Here is a 16,999-nt window from a genome sequence, read left to right as displayed (position 1 = left end):
TCTGCTATTTTCAATTAAAAATTCAAAGGATGACAGCACCAGTACAACACGAATCAGTTAACTCTGTTTTTAATGATAATTTTTGTTGCACCACGATCATTTTCTGCACACGAGGGCTAATTAGACAGGGACCTACAATTTAATGCCGATTCCGAACAGCAGGCCCGTTTTTATACTCATTGAGAGGTTAGTGCGCTAACCCCTCGATGGAAGACTCCCTGCGGTAGAAATTTTTTCTGCGGTCATGTCACAGTTTCTGTTGTACCCGTGTTAGGAAAGTTTTCTGACAAGGGCGAACGGGGTATCGAACTCGTGACACCTCTAAACATCCTTTGGTACTTTGGGTGAGTATTTTATCGACCTGGGATACCGCCCCCAACTCTGTTTTTATATTAGTATGCGTACACCCTTTTAAAAGTTGGGAGTTCAACAAGAGTAGCACTGGCTGGTGTAGATACAGATATATGAAATTCCTGAGACAAGACAAATGAGTGTGGTAAGATGTGCTATTAACATATTGGATCGGTCCAACTTTTGTCGGCCGTGGCTCTCTTGGCTTAGTGAACTCTTATCCACGGCTCCTCTGAAGTCACAGTAACAAAGAGCCATTTCAAAACACTGAAAAGACATCAGCATCTGCAGTTCACAGCAACGTACACTTTGAGAAACAGTAGTCTAGAGTATTATATTCTAGTAGTATTAATATAGAGTATATCAGGGCTTGACAAATTGAAAAAACTTAAGATGCAAGCAAAATTCTTTAGGAGCCAAGAATGATTCTAATCTCGAGAAACTGTTCTAAATGATGTTTTTTCCCCCGACTTCTCCAGGACTGTCATGGATTCGGAAAAATTTGTGTGATTCATAGGCTCTAATATAGCTGTCACACACAAAAAATTTTAGGAGCTAATAATCGCCATGGCAAGCTGGAGTCAAGCCCTGGAGTATATGTAAAAAGTCATCTTTTTATGAAATGAAATATATAAGGATTTCTTATCCACCATTAGTAATTACGGTGGAAGGATTTTAAGTTGCAGTTAATGAGTAATTTAATTCATATGTTTCTATCACGAGTGATAAGCATCTTCATGAGTTGATCACATGGCATGAAGGAAATTGGAAGCTAAATACTGGAAAGAGAAATTCATAAAGGGGGCAATTTGTGAGATTACTTCAACTTATTGCAGTTTTTTCTTTTCAGAAACAAACCCTTGAAACAAGGAAAATGCAGGATAGGAGCAAATACACCCAGTGTTCTTGAGTGATTACAATGGCTAAGACGTAAGTTTCCTATGCGTCACGGTGATTGGTCAAAAAAGAAGAGTTAGAATTTTTATTCACCCTTTTTACACATGCAGACCAGTGGAACAGTTGAAAAATTTTTTGGACCAGAGAAAATGAAATAGTTTACGGACTGGCAAAAAGTATGGAAAATACCTTGTTGAACCAGCAGAAATGAACAGGGAAAAATAATTTGCGGACAGCAAAAGAATGAGAATAAATGAGAATAAATAGGGAAAAATTATTTTGGAATGGAAAAAGATAAATAAATAGGAAAAACCATTTGCAGACCAGCTGATGGAAAAACAGCACAGTATTTTATTCTTTATATCTAAATCATGTAGCAACAGCTACAAAGTTTTGGCGAATTTTTTTGCGAACAGGCCAAAAACTCCCATTGAATAACTACCGGTTCGCGAATCAGTAGTTGAAGAACACTGAGCTAGATTTGATTCTTTACATTTCAATAATAGTGTAATTCATAAATGCTAACAGCATCTCTCTCCAGCGATAATGATTACAAATGTGTAGGCAAAACTGACCTTACAATATCCATTCTCACTCTGTCTCAATTGGAAATGCTCTCAAATTTTTTAGGAGTAAAATGAATGAATGACATAATGTAACAAAATGAAATTTTAAGCTTTTATTAGCTGTTGCGATACATCTTACTAATACCCTGCAAGTTTAAATCCAAAAGTCCCAGTAGAAAAAATAAAGGTTTGACAAAGCAAAAAAAAAACAGTAACAAAAATATTCATTTTTTAACATAACAGCTCACATCAATTCATCAAAAGTTGTGCCCTCATAACCAACATCCGCTTTCTTCAAGTCGATGTAATTGACATACATCCTGAAAAAAATTTAGTTAATTAAATGTATTTATGTAATATATATATCACATATTTATGTATTATATACAAGGTGCATAGCTAACAGCAAGCACCACAAATTTCTGGCGAACCATTGATCCTAGAAGCATACTTCAGCATAGAAAAAATATCCAAGTAATGTGTAGACCACAGATAAGTCATTTATATTGCAAGAGGTTGAATAGCTATCAAAATCAAAAGATTAACTTTTCATACAGACACCGGGTGCTTGAAAAATCCCATTAGAAAGTTGTTGCTTTGTCTCACGTGACAAAAAAATTCCACGTTTCTAAATGCAAGGGAATGAAGAGAGGGGAGGTAGGAAGCAGTGCTGTCTTAATGCATGGGCTTACCCGGGAGCCTCAGTAAAACGAGAATTAATGAAATTTTTCGAGAATTGTCCAGGTAGGGCCTTTGAAAAATCATTTGGCTCGGGGGGGGGGGGGCATGATGCTCTTAACATAGCCCTAGTAGGAAGTCCACCAATTTACCATCACCAACATACAGGTGCTTTGCGAAGACGTGCCAGGAAGGAGGGTTCGATTGTTGGCGAAGGAGACCATCAATTGATTGAAGATGCGCTGACAATGTATAATTCACACGTTGTGCATTATTATTGGATGAACTGGTGGTTTAAGAGATGGTACGATACATTGAATGGAGCATGATGCTTAGCACTGACAAGTGCATGGTCGTTCATTTTAGTTCAAACAATCCACATTTCTCTTACGAGTTGGATGGTGTCATTATCCTGGATACAACTAGGGTTACCGATTTGAGAATTCTCATTGAAGAGCGGCTTTTAGGTTTTCTGAACATTGTTTAGCGGAGATCAAAAAGCAAATAGAATGCTTGGGTTCATTTTCAAAAGGTCTCTTCGCGTTCTCCTAAAATTACTCTTCTGCTTTTCCGAGGCTTAGTTCATCCTGGACTGGAATAGGCTGTAAGGTTTTGGAGACCCTACCTACAGAGAGACATAGACTTGGTTAAAGGTGTGCAGAGAACAGCTGCTCATGTCCTTGTTGGCACACTGGGGTTGAGTCATGAAGAGAGACTTCATTTTTTGAATATGTTCACATTGGATGAACGCAGGTGTCGGGGAGATATGATCGAAGTGTTCAAAATTTTAATGGGATGGATAGGATGGACCATGAATTATTAATACACCGCCAATCAACTGCATTTACAAGGGGACACCAGTATTGATTGGCAAGGGATAATTCTAGGGTATGGTGTTGCAGGGAATTTTTCTCTAATAGGGTATCAATAAATGGAATAGCTTACCCCAGAGGAAGTAAATTTTAATACAATTGACGTGTTTAAAAAGAAATACGATAAACATATTGGGGTGAATCGAGAAGCTATCCATACTTAGAATAAGACAACCATAAATACATTTTATGAGCACTGTAAAATATTTTATCATGTATATGTGTTATGGTAAAAGCCACAAGACTGGAAAAAACCAGGATTTACCTAGCTCAAAACATGCTTGTGAAAAAGAGTTTCCATTTCTGACTTTTACCAAGTCACACCCTTTTATTAATATTATTAGTTTCTGCCATTTATTAATTAATTAATTATAAAAATTTACTAATTACAATTAATAACTAACAAATAAATTAACTTACCATCATGAACTTATTAGTTCTATGATAATTAATTTATTCAAGAATTTACTTTGAATAGTAAAAGTCAGTTTTTAAACGAATCAATTGAACATAAACTTTTGTTTTGTCATGCCTCACATTATTATTAACTAATTTAGTTAACTAAATAGTTAAATAATAACTGACCTTAAGTTAACTATTAATAATAATTAAAAACAAGCCTATTAGTTTACTCCAAACAGTATGAACTTTAAATCAATTAATTTATAAATTTATGATTTACTTACCTAGGAAGCATCAGGAATTGACAAGTTCATGTTCATCATTATCAGTTAATTAATAAGCAGCAGGAACTAATAAGCTGATGATGGTTTACTTACCAGTAAATCCTAGCTTTTAACGGCTTCTACCGTAACATATATATTGTTTCTAGTTTTTGTAATTATCTTTAATTGGGAGGGTTGTTGTATTTTAGAAATATATGAAACCGACATATTTTTGCTATGGGCATCTTTTTCTCAGCCACCTCGTTGGACATTTTGCCTGTTTTGGCCTTGTATTTGTATTAGGATAATGATAGGCCATTTCTCTCTAAGTCGAGACTCGATCAAACTCCATTTGAAGCCAAAGCCTCCTACTTTCTTGTCTACTTCCCTCTTTGCAATGTCAACAAAACGAAAAATGTTGTGCTTAACCGTGGAAGAAAAAAAAATTTTTTTAAAGAAATCAATGTGCGAACTGTTACAAAGACAGAAATTGCCAAAAAGTACAGGATTAAAAAAATTACATTTAGTTCCTGTAATCAAAAATCAACAAAAGGTCGTTTCCAGGGCAAATGGTTCCAGCGGTGTTCCAAGAACCTGAAAATATTTCAGAGAAGCAAGGTTTGTGTGAAATGCTATCCTACATCCATTCTATGGGATCTTATATCTACAAAAATGTTGTGATGAAGCAAACAGAAATAAGTGATTTTTATGGAAATCACCAATAAAAGTGAACGGCAAACTCATTTTTTATTTCAAGAATTTTTTCCATCATCTCTCATATTTACGAACTTTCAATTTTATGAACTAATGATCAAAACTGTATGGGTTCGTAAAAACTAGCATTGACTGTATAATACTTTCTTCTTTGGAGTTTGAGAGATTGGGTAAAAATCTGGGAGCCTCCTAGAAAATCAGGGAGACGGTAGCAATGCCATGAAGAAGTAAATACACTTAACAGGAACATCACGGAAGTAATACCTCATCTTCCTTCTTCCGGAAAAAAAAAAAAAATTCAAACTTCACCGTTCTCTCCCTTGTATATTTCATCTTAATTTATTAATGTCACTGGAATTGCTTTTGGATTATGACTGATTATTAAATTACCAACATTGAACATTGAAGGACCGGACACACCCCGCTTCCCATCTCAGAGAGATATCGAAGCTTTCCCGGGAGATGGGTGTATCCGGAAATTTATTAATTTATGTGAATTAAATTATTATTTATTAATTATTTAACAGAACATTGGAATGGGGAAAAAAAATAATAGATCTATTCACCATTAACACATTTGCTGTCAATCTCATGCCAGTGTATAATGTGCTGTTATCACTGAAGAGCCAATCACATGCTGGTGATTAGTGCGGGATGATGTATCAGGGACCAGTCACACGGGAAAAGCTATGCCACAATGTTTATTCTCAAATTCAATAGGCATGCAAGGATGACATCACTCTCTACTACCATATGAAGGTTTCTGAACAATAGGCATGCAGGTACAATCTACTTTTATGTCAGGGCATTAACTATCAACACAACCTAACATGACCAGCAACGAATGTGTTAAATAAACACTAGAAAAAAAATGTGTTTGTAATTGTAAGAATTATTTTGAACATCATTTTTTGGATACACACCTGTTTTTCGGAATGCCCAGCTTTTTTTCGATGTGAGCATAGATAGCAGCAGAATGTTTCTTGTTTAAATCTTTACCAAGAGCGCCAATGCTTCCCAGACTAGCGATAGCACAGGGATCGGTTGTACCACCCCAAGTGAGCATCTGGTCAGGACTGATGTGCACCACAACATACTATGAACAGATAGGAATAAATAATTAAAAGGGACATTATTTGTTTAAGAATTATCATATATCACTCGTTTTTTTTTGTTAAATAATTGAGGGGGTGGCGGGTCGACTTACATCTAAGTATTTACTGCCAACCTACAAAAGGTAAAAAATCTTATAACTATCTTACCAAAATCCTGTGATTCACTTAAAAGTCTGGCAAACATATTTTGAAATTTTTGTAATGGGCATAATAAGAGCTGACATAAGAAGTAATACATAAGGTAACCACACATTGGTGTACGCAAAAAGGGGTTTTGGGGTTCTAACACCTCCCCCCCCCCCCCCCCACAGAGCTAAGATTGTAGTGTTATTTTGCAGGAAAAAAACTTAAATCCCCTCTGAAGGAAAAAAATTTGAAAAATCCCCCTCGAGAAAATTCAAAATTCTGTGTACGCCTATGTAACCACATAAACCATAATTAGCAGAACATTCCCATATTTTTCCTCATCATTTACTTCATCACTATTCTGAAGGAATGTGCATTTCCTTGAATTTGATGCTTCCTGGTCATTTTTGCTGCTTGTTAAATGTTTTTTTGTGTGAAATCATCTTAATAAACATTTTTATAGAAGCCCCCAATTTCCCTCCAATCGGCAATAAAGAATTTTGTCCAAAACTATCTATGTCCTGAATTTTCCAACATATAGGTCTGTGCATGGTAATTAATAGGGCTAGGATTTCTATGATCTAAAACCTAACAGTATGCTCCATAAAAAAATTCATTTATGCTCTAAAAAAACTTAAAAATATGCCTTTATAAACAAGCTGACCATGAGGAGGTGGAATTCCTCAGGGAAATTACAGGAAATTGCCAATCAATGTCCAAAAGGTTTCCAAAGGCACACAAATAAAATTGCTAATTGTCACTAATATCACAGAAAAATCATGATTCAAAAACGATGCTAAAGGTAAATAAAATTGCCAATTGTTGCTAGTATCAAGGAAACAGTTATTTTCCGGATATTATGCTGAGGTGAGCTCGGAAAGAAAAGTCATCACGTCTCCGCCGGGACTCGAACCCAGGCCCTCTTGCATACCGGGCAAGCATGCTACCATCTACACCACTGGAGACACATGAATCTGCCTTCCTAATTTCACGAACTGTGTCGTGAGGCACTGAAGTAGAGGCATTAGTAGCCTCTCTTAACTTCAGGAAATGGCCCCCGGTTGGGACGGTTTAGAGAGATTTAGATGGCTTTTTTCTCAGCCAGAGATATCAAGGAAACAGTTATTTTCCGGATATTATGCTGAGGTGAGCTCGGAAAGAAAAGTCATCACGTCTCCGCCGGGACTCGAACCCAGGCCCTCTTGCATACCGGGCAAGCATGCTACCATCTACACCACTGGAGACACATGAATCTGCCTTCCTAATTTCACGAACTGTGTCGTGAGGCACTGAAGTAGAGGCATTAGTAGCCTCTCTTAACTTCAGGAAATGGCCCCCGGTTGGGACGGTTTAGAGAGATTTAGATGGCTTTTTTCTCAGCCAGAGATATCAAGGAAACAGTTATTTTCCGGATATTATGCTGAGGTGAGCTCGGAAAGAAAAGTCATCACGTCTCCGCCGGGACTCGAACCCAGGCCCTCTTGCATACCGGGCAAGCATGCTACCATCTACACCACTGGAGACACATGAATCTGCCTTCCTAATTTCACGAACTGTGTCGTGAGGCACTGAAGTAGAGGCATTAGTAGCCTCTCTTAACTTCAGGAAATGGCCCCCGGTTGGGACGGTTTAGAGAGATTTAGATGGCTTTTTTCTCAGCCAGAGATATCAAGGAAACAGTTATTTTCCGGATATTATGCTGAGGTGAGCTCGGAAAGAAAAGTCATCACGTCTCCGCCGGGACTCGAACCCAGGCCCTCTTGCATACCGGGCAAGCATGCTACCATCTACACCACTGGAGACACATGAATCTGCCTTCCTAATTTCACGAACTGTGTCGTGAGGCACTGAAGTAGAGGCATTAGTAGCCTCTCTTAACTTCAGGAAATGGCCCCCGGTTGGGACGGTTTAGAGAGATTTAGATGGCTTTTTTCTCAGCCAGAGATATCAAGGAAACAGTTATTTTCCGGATATTATGCTGAGGTGAGCTCGGAAAGAAAAGTCATCACGTCTCCGCCGGGACTCGAACCCAGGCCCTCTTGCATACCGGGCAAGCATGCTACCATCTACACCACTGGAGACACATGAATCTGCCTTCCTAATTTCACGAACTGTGTCGTGAGGCACTGAAGTAGAGGCATTAGTAGCCTCTCTTAACTTCAGGAAATGGCCCCCGGTTGGGACGGTTTAGAGAGATTTAGATGGCTTTTTTCTCAGCCAGCCTTTTTTCTCGACATGTTGCTAGTATGTCGAAAAATTGCCAATTGTGAGAAATGCAGCTAAAGAAGCTAGAATGGGGGAAAAATCCCTCTTCATTTTACTGCTGAAAAACGCAAAATGCCCTTAAAAATGTCTTAAAATTACTGAAAATCATGAAAAAATGCTCTATCATGTATAAATAGCAAATTACTAAAAATAAAAAAAATATGCAAAGTCATAGAAATCGGAGCCCTAGTAATTATAATATTGGCAATCAAAAGTTAAGACAAACTCATTTAAAAATATATGGAAAACTGACAAAAGACCGTTGTCTGAACAAATTATGTAGGGAAGTGTTTCTGGATATTATACCAAGGTGAGCTTCAAAAAAAGTTAGTTGCCTCTACTGGGGGATCAAACCTTGGCCCTCTCCCAATTTGAGTAAACATGTAGGACAATATAGTAAATAAGATACAGTCAAACCTCATAAGTGAGTCACCCAGGTAACACATCACTCTGCTTACCAGGTCACATTTTGGCTATTCCAATTACCTTCTATGGGGTTCTAATGCTAGTAGACTCCTGATAATGTGTCACCCCAACTCTGCCTAAGAAGTCACTTTTTGTGAAAGCATTCCTTGAAAAATTACCATCCAAATCGAAAACTCTTTGTACTATATACATGATGAGTCCAACATTCACTCTTACCACCTCAAAGATCTACCTAGCATTTCAAGCACAAGCTGCTGAAGCTTCACCCCCCCCCCTCCTCCTCCATCTGTCAATGCAGGCTTGTTGAAAGACTCTCAACATTAGGCAATTTCTTATTTAGGTTCAGCTGGATTTTTTTTTCTTGGCAAGTTGCGGTTCTTGGCGAGCTTTAGCTGAGAAAGTGTCTATTCTCCTGTATGTTTTCTGGACTTGCCCATGACCATAGAAACAATAAAATTAAAAACAAAAAAAACTAAATTTTATTTTCAACAGGAACAATATAAACAATTTTTTTTTTGAACTCGTAAATAATATTTTATTTTCATTTATGATGTGAAGAATTAAACCGTCATACAAGACGACAATACTTTGAAAAATCGAAAAAAATTAATATTCATCATATAATGATATAACAAATAAACAAAGAAAAACTTGAGTAATCAATTTTCATGACTGAACTCTCGTTTGAATAACTAAAATTTTGTGTCTCCTGCATGAATGCATCAATAGGGTGACAGGAATCAGTGCGGCCATGGCTTATTCCGTTCAATGAGTCACTACGCTTACTAGATCATATTGTTTGGTCTCCCAAGAGTGACTTATGAATGAGGTTTGACTGTTTTAATATCCAATACAACTTCTCAACAAATAATAATTGCAGGTAAACCCTACAATTTCCACACTAACTTATATAGCTATTATGAATACAACATAGAAATGATGGAAACGGCAATTTTTTGTTTGAAACTCCAATAATGTAGAGAAATAGATGCCTCACCGATAATGGTTTTCCTAGGGTTTCAGCAACAATTTTCGCCATCTCGGTGGAAAACCCATCAGGAATCTTCTCCTTTGGAAGGTTTGTCTGAAGCTGAAAGATTGGCATAGTGGTCCTACGGAAAGAGTAAGAATCAATTACTTCAATGAGGAATTACAGAAATCTTATAAATATATCAAAAACCTTACTACTGCTGTTTACCATTTTCTTTTTACTATATACTGTTGGGATTTCTTTTATCATTGTCTTGAGGTGAAGTTACTGATAAATGTCACTAGTAATAATAGCCTGGTATTAGAATTAACTAAAGCTTTTTATTTTCATCTCATGCTTTCTGTGTAACACAGATGTTTGTTAAAAGTCTAGCAATGTGTTTTGTTATAAGAACTCCATGTTACCTCAGTGGTTTCTTAAGCAATACTTTGTCAGGTTGTGCCTTCCATTTTATTACCCCCCCCCCCCCCACACGACCATTCTATAATTAAAAATAGGGTCTTGGTTTTTATTAATATCAATGAGGTGTTTGTTTTTTATTATCAATTTTTCCCATTTCAACATAGCGGTGGTACATCTGTTTCTGGCGATATGTTGTCAATTTTATTTTTGACAACAAAGAAGTCTGAAAGCATAGCTCAGTCTCACTCTTCGCGACTTCTCGTTATGGCCAAAAAGACTACAGCCGTTCCCTGTCATCCTACATTTGTTTCAAAATCACAATGCCGCCCAATTTAGACACCACCAGCAAAAACTTGTTTCTATAATGTTCAAACCATGTTTTTTTTAACGGCTCCATGGGCCAGTGGTTAGCATGTACAATCCTCGCTACAATATCCAGGGTTCTAATCACGACAGGTCACTAAAAAAAGTTTTTTTTGAATAGAATTGACATCTGTACTTGTTATGGGCATCTTTTTCTCAGCCACCTCATTGGGCATTTTGCATAATATGGCCTTGTATTTGTATTGTCTGCATTTGACACCATCAGTGCCGCAACTAGATGTTTGGTCACCTGGGCAAGTGCACATTTTGACGCCCTCCTTGAAATGTTGAAGGAGGGGTTTCAGAATGAAATTTCGCCCCCTCGGGTCCAGGGCCCGGGCACGAGACCCGCTTGCTCCCCTCTCGTTTGCGGCCCTGGACACCGTTATAGTTTCTCCTCCCCCCCCCCCAACTAGCAAACTAATATTCCTGGGGCTCCTCTACCTATTTGAAGGTACCTTCCTACCAATTTACATTCGTTCTCCAATAAATTATAGTACTAGGCGTCAGGGCCGGATTTAGGCAGGTGCAACCTGCCGCGGGTCTCAGGGGCCGCAAAATGGGATCCGACCTCCCAGATTTTTTTTTGATTCTGTTGCAAAGTTGAAGGCACATGAAAATTATTATACATTTCGATACCCAAACATACTTACTTCACAGTAGGGAAGCGGATAAAACGCTTGACTTGACTTGACTTGAATAATTAGTGTCCTCTATACCTACTGGGGGCTTTAGGACAATTGATAAAACACAGGCATTTTATAACAAAGAACAATCCAAAGAACTTGAATAAATAAAAAATACAAAAAACAATACAGACTTATGCAAAGAAAAAAAAGGAAGAATAACAACAATAGATATTATAAAAACAACATGAAAATAGAAAAATATGATACAAGATCTAATTGATCATGAATAGACAAAGACAAAAAACAAGAAAACAGTTTCAACAAAATTAAACAAAAATATATACGACTAGTATCAAAAAATAAAAAAGCAAAAATCATGTAACAATTTGAACAGGAAAAAGAAAAAAGATATACATACACATATATATTTCTTTTTACATACCCAAATAAATATATATATAAATTCTCAAAATTTCTGCAACAGATATTATAGCTCGCAAAAAATAAAATAAAAATAAAGAACAAACATCAACAAATGAAAAATAGGAAAAAATTCAAAATCTATTACAAGCTGACAGATATAATTCAAATTCATCAACTAATAGCTTCGGTGCAATTTTCAAGATAGAAATCCAGTTATAATCTTGAATATTTGAGATACCAATATTTTTAAACAATCGCTTTCTCTGAATGTCCCACTTACAGCATGCAAACATGAAGTGATTATTTGTATCTTCAGAACTGCAAAAATCACAATTAGCTGAACGTTCCTGATTTATTCGGAAAAGATAACTTTTGGTTGGGGCTCTGTTGGCTAACAATCGGTAGAACAATGTCTCATATTTGCGTCTTGAAAAATGATGTGAAAACTTTTCAATTGATTTGAAGAAAACATCAGCCTGAGGGTAATTTAATTGGTCCCTAATGAATTGGTAAACATGAAGTTTCCATTTATTTTGGAGCAAATTCAGAACATCTTCCATATATGCATATTCTGGAGGTGGAGTGACAGGATTGTTAGCTGCTGAACGTGCGAGTCGATCAGCAATTTCATTGTATAAGATGTTTCTGTGTCCTGGTGACCAGACAACTGATATTGAATTGGCTTTATAAGACGCATGTGCCAATGCACAAAAAGAGGTTAAAATGACAGAATGAGATTTGAGATTAATTGTGGATAGTGCTAAGATGGCAGATTTACTATCAGACAGGATCACATAATCAGTTTTTTCAGAAATAAATTTAGATGCAGCCTTGGCAATCGCCAAACACTCCGCAGAAAATACAGATGAACAATTATGAACCAAAGCTTGAATACAACATGAATTTTTCACACAAAAAATGCCAATGGATGTATAGTTGTTGTTTTTCGAAGCGTCTGTAGCTATTATAGTGCAATTAGACCAATGGAGTTGTTCATACTGTTTAAACAAAGGTGGAATCAGATGTGAGTCAGATGTCATTTGAAATGGGAGAGAGTCTGTTATAAAGTTAATATTCAATATTGTCCATGGTGGGTCTGGAATGATGATAGGTTGAAGTGGAATCAATAAATTATTTTCTCGCAAAAACTGGATATGTGAGGGACTACAAACTGGTAAAATAGTGTTTTGAGATACGTTGCTGATATTCGTGCAGACAAACTTGAAAATAGTACCATATTTTGATACCCTAGCCTTAATAATTTGTCTTGAGGAAACTTTCAGGATAAGAGAAGGGAAGGGAGGTTTGCCACAAATACTAAGTAAAATTGGAATAGATATGGGAAGGCCTGAAGCAATTCTTAGTACTTGATTATAGATAGCTGAACATCTTTTAAGATTTTTCTGAGAGCAACTGTTCCAAAGCATTGAGCTATAGTTGAAAAAGCTAGAGATGACATTATAGCAAATAGATAAAAGTTTATGACCCGGAGCACCTTTAACTCTGCCAGCAATAATTCTTGTGATGTTCAATACATTAACACTTTTCTTCAAAAGATGATTAATATGAGAATTCCATATAAGCTTCCTGTCAAAGATAACACCTAAAATTTTCATATTTTCTACAAATTGCAGTTGAAATTCATTGATATGAAGATTAGGAATACTGAAACTATTTTTCATTGTAAACAGAGTGAAGTAGCACTTGTCGATTGAAAGAGTGAAACCCCAATGATCCATCCAATCTTTAACTACAGATAAAGCATTGTTGAGCTCAGTGTTGATATAATTAGGATCATCATTACTGCACCAAAGCAAGATGTCATCGGCATATATGAAAGGATGAATTGAAAGAGGTAAATGAACAAGCAAATCATTTAAAAATATATTGAACAACCATGGTGAGAGGACACATCCTTGGGGAATGCCACGATTAAAGTTGATCCATGATGATTTATGTTTTCTCCAACTGATAAAATATTTTCTGTTAGACAAAAAATTTGTAATCCACCTCAAAAAATTATCATGAAAACCAATCATATGAAGCTTATAAAGGAGAGCAGAATGGATCACTGCATTGTAAGCTCCTTTGATGTCCAAAGAGACCAACACTCCCACATTTTTTGACTTGAAAACATTGAGAATATTGCATTTAAGGTCTAAAAGTAAATTTTGCGTGCCAGTTCTTGGTTTGAAGCCATACATGTTGGAGGGGAATAAATTGTATTTAATAGTTATCCAATTCAAACGAGAAAGTATAATGCGCTCAAAGATTTTCATGATAATATTTGTTAAAGTGAGTGGTCGATAAGAGGATGGATGCCTTGGGTTTTTGTTTGGTTTCAGTAGAAACACAAGTTTGCCTTCTTTCTATCTTGATGGTATGGATCCAGACGACCAAATGGTATTAAATTCAGCCAACAGAAATTCCAATTGTTCTTGTGATATTAATTTGTAGGCCTTGGCATTAACTCCATCCGGACCAGGTGCAGTATTAGGTGTTTTCTGGATTGCTGATAACAATTCTTGAAAAGTAAAAGGTTTGTTGACATCGGGTGAGAAACTATTATGGGGACCACACAAAAAATCATAATTTTTTTGGATATATGGGTTAATGAGTGTTTCTTGCAAAAGATCTATTTGCTCATCTGGATCAGACACTAAAGAGTTATTATGGTAAAAAATGAGGTTATTGTCCTCATAAACTTTTGACTGAATGAATTTGAGTCTTCTCAATATTGTGAAGATTTTAGGATAAGATGCATGTGTAAACAGTTGATTAGTCATGAAGTCATTTTTACGTTGCTTAAGGAATCTCTTAAAAATAGCAGATCTTTTTTTGTATAGAATCCAACAGGTTTGGCATGGACAACTTCTGTACTTGCGGAATGCTCTTTTCTTAGATGCCAGAAGTAAACGAATTGATGAATCAAAATATTCATTATATTGATAGTTCTTACGGATTACTGTGATTTGTGAATTTATACAGGTTGTCCTTATGAATTCAGAGTAGGTGCTGTTGTCATAGTTCATCAAATTATTGCTATATTTTTTCCAACAGGTTACAATACGCCTTTCAGGACCACGATGAGCTTGGATTTTAATAGACAAAGTGATAGGTATATGATCACTTCCATAAAGTGAATCTCCACAAGACCATGTGATATTTCCAAGAAGGTCAGTACTGCAAAAACTGAGATCAATGGTATTGGAAGAAACAGCTGAAAAATGTGTAGGAGAAAGTGGTTGTACGATACAAACAGGATTTAGAATGAACCAATTATACAAAGCACGACCTGCTGTATCTGTGCGAGATGAAGACCAAGCAAAATGCGAGCTGTTAAAATCACCAACAATGATGAATGGAGGAGAAATCTTTTGGAACAAGCTGGACATTATTGAGATGATATCTGATGTATCAGCAAAATACAAATTTAAAATGGTAATAGGATTATCTTGTAAGTAGATTTTTGTTATGAGAGCTTCAACACCTGAAGAATTATAATAGTAAGTTTCTTGAGAAGGAATATTGTTTCTGACAGCTGTCAACACTCCGCCCCTTTCACCATCATTACGATCACACCTATAAATCTGGAAGTTCGGTAAATAAAACTGATCATTCACATTTAAGAAGGATTCTTGAATACAAAGAATGTTGAAATCTTGGATGAATCTTAAAATATGATGTTTTTTATGTTTTATACTTCTGACGTTCCACTGCAAAAGTTTATGATGTGAAGACATTAAGAAAGAAATTAGATGAGAAAGAGAAAAAAAAAAAATCAGTTATGTCTTAGTTTGGTACGTTCTGATATTGATTGAGTAAACTGATCCACAATAGATGAAACAGGAAAAGGATCCAATAGTTGTTGTTGAGAAGATGAGTCGGCTGGAGATCCAGGTTTCTTCCGACGAGGCAACTGTAAGTGATTCAAGCCACGTAATTCTGAGACTAAAGTTGCAACCATAGATTTCATGTTGTTAGCAAACTCATTTCTAAGGTCATCAATTATCTCAACAAACTCGGTCTTTGTGAGGAAGACTTGTTCATGATGGATGATACTATTGTCCTTGATTATATCCAAGTCCTGGTGTAACTGATCAAACATGGATTTAATTTCTGATCTTGTGATCCATTCCGGATTCTTAGGAATGTCGAGTGGATTTAATTGCGAGATTTTTTTACCCAGAGAGTTGTTTCTGTCTTTAAATACTTTCCTGGCAACAGATAGCGGAACATGGTTTTGACATTTGAATTCCAGAACTTTTTGTTCCAATTGATATGTTTCACAATTATGGTCAGATGCCATATGTTGAGCATTGCAATTCGAGCAGATGAGATTCTCGGATGTACAATGATCTGAAGAATGGGATTCAGAACCACATTTGATGCAAATGGGTGCTGTACGAGAACAATATTTTGTAGGATGGGTAAATTTATAACATTTTAGGCACTGTCTGGGCCTATCTATGAATAATTTGATATTTCGTCTAATCAACCATACTATGATTTTTTCTGGCACATAATGACCCAAGATGGTAACGAGAACATTGGTTGTTTCTTTACCTTTAAAGGAGAATCTTCTTACCTCCAATACACTTAAGTCATTTCTTTCTTCTATTTCTGTTAATAAGTCTTTCAAGTCTTCTTGAGTTTCTATGTCCCTGAGTAAAAATCGGCTGGATAGTTCTTCAAGGAGTAACTGTGGTTTGACATCAAAGTCTAAGAAGGATTTTAAATTCAGAATATCCAAAGCTGTATTAACATTTGATGTTTCTACAACCGGATGGTTTTTCGATGTGAAGTGCACTGAAGTGATGTCCTTGGCCGAACGAACGTTTTCTTTCAAAAAATTATTGAAGATTTTCGGACTTAACTTTGGAAAAGCATCTCCATTTCCTTTCATTAGCAAAATGCTAAATTTTCCAATACCGGAATTTGAGGCCTGATTAAGAATGTCAAAATTTGTTTTGTTTGATACCACGTGGGTAACAGGGTCTACTTCCATGTTGGGTGAATTAACTATTGCTGAACTATTTCCATTTGATAACATCTAACAGACAGCGAGGAGGAAAAAAAAGTGAAGACTGACTTCAAGTCTCCACAAAACAACCGCTTACGCGGCACCCTAACAAAAAAAAAATATATTTCTAATAGCTACTCACTAATAAGATTTGTAAAAAAACACCAATTAACTAAAAATTGAGTTCAGGCACAACTGTGCTCAAAAAAAAAAAAAAAAAATACGATAAATACGAGACACAAGCGAAACAAAAAACCGACCGTTCTTACCGACGGATATTGCCCAAAAAACTCCGATAAAACGCTAATGGGGCGATATAAAGTGGTCAGCGAATAAATCGATACGGCTTTGACCAGACAATTGAGTAAAATCACAAAATGATGTTACTGAAGGCATTTGACTTTTTTTAATGTTGTCGTAAAAGTTCCAATCCTAATTTAAATACCAATTTTTCAAACAAATTAAGAAACTCAAAGAGAATTATTTATAAAAT

The 16,999-nt window shown here is 36.2% G+C and overlaps 1 protein-coding gene across 1 annotated transcript; it reads right to left on the bottom strand.

Annotated features, from left to right (window-relative positions):
• Window positions 1–1,912: 1,912 nt before the first annotated feature.
• On the bottom strand, window positions 1,913–16,817 carry LOC149082636 (macrophage migration inhibitory factor homolog). The gene is made up of 5 exons (XM_089235903.1): window positions 16,776–16,817; window positions 11,085–11,160; window positions 9,673–9,787; window positions 5,667–5,839; window positions 1,913–2,134 (listed from the first exon to the last, which is right to left on the bottom strand). Exons 3-5 carry the CDS (start codon window positions 9,778–9,780, stop codon window positions 2,059–2,061), a joined length of 357 nt encoding a protein of 118 aa, XP_089092029.1. The 5' UTR covers window positions 9,781–9,787; window positions 11,085–11,160; window positions 16,776–16,817; the 3' UTR covers window positions 1,913–2,058.
• Between the last annotated feature and the right edge of the window lie 182 nt (window positions 16,818–16,999).

This window comes from Pholcus phalangioides, unplaced genomic scaffold (assembly GCF_987345545.1).
Source record: "Pholcus phalangioides strain wild (caught in Gottingen) unplaced genomic scaffold, Ppha-v1.0 ptg000009l_1, whole genome shotgun sequence".
NCBI classification, from domain to species: Eukaryota; Metazoa; Arthropoda; class Arachnida; order Araneae; family Pholcidae; genus Pholcus; species Pholcus phalangioides.
Note: the sequence above shows the minus strand (reverse complement) of the source record. Positions and strands in the feature narration are given on the sequence as shown.

Bases quoted from the DNA above. Each gene is read 5' to 3' on its own strand.
- LOC149082636 (XM_089235903.1), bottom strand. From the start codon at position 9,780: ATGCCAATCTTTCAGCTTCAGACAAACCTTCCAAAGGAGAAGATTCCT. The intron at 5,840-9,672 runs GTGAGGCATCTA...ATCTGTTCATAG, and splicing joins CCCTAGGAAAACCATTATCG to TATGTTGTGGTGCACATCAG. The intron at 2,135-5,666 runs GTGTGTATCCAA...AATTTTTTTCAG, and splicing joins CTGGGCATTCCGAAAAACAG to GATGTATGTCAATTACATCG.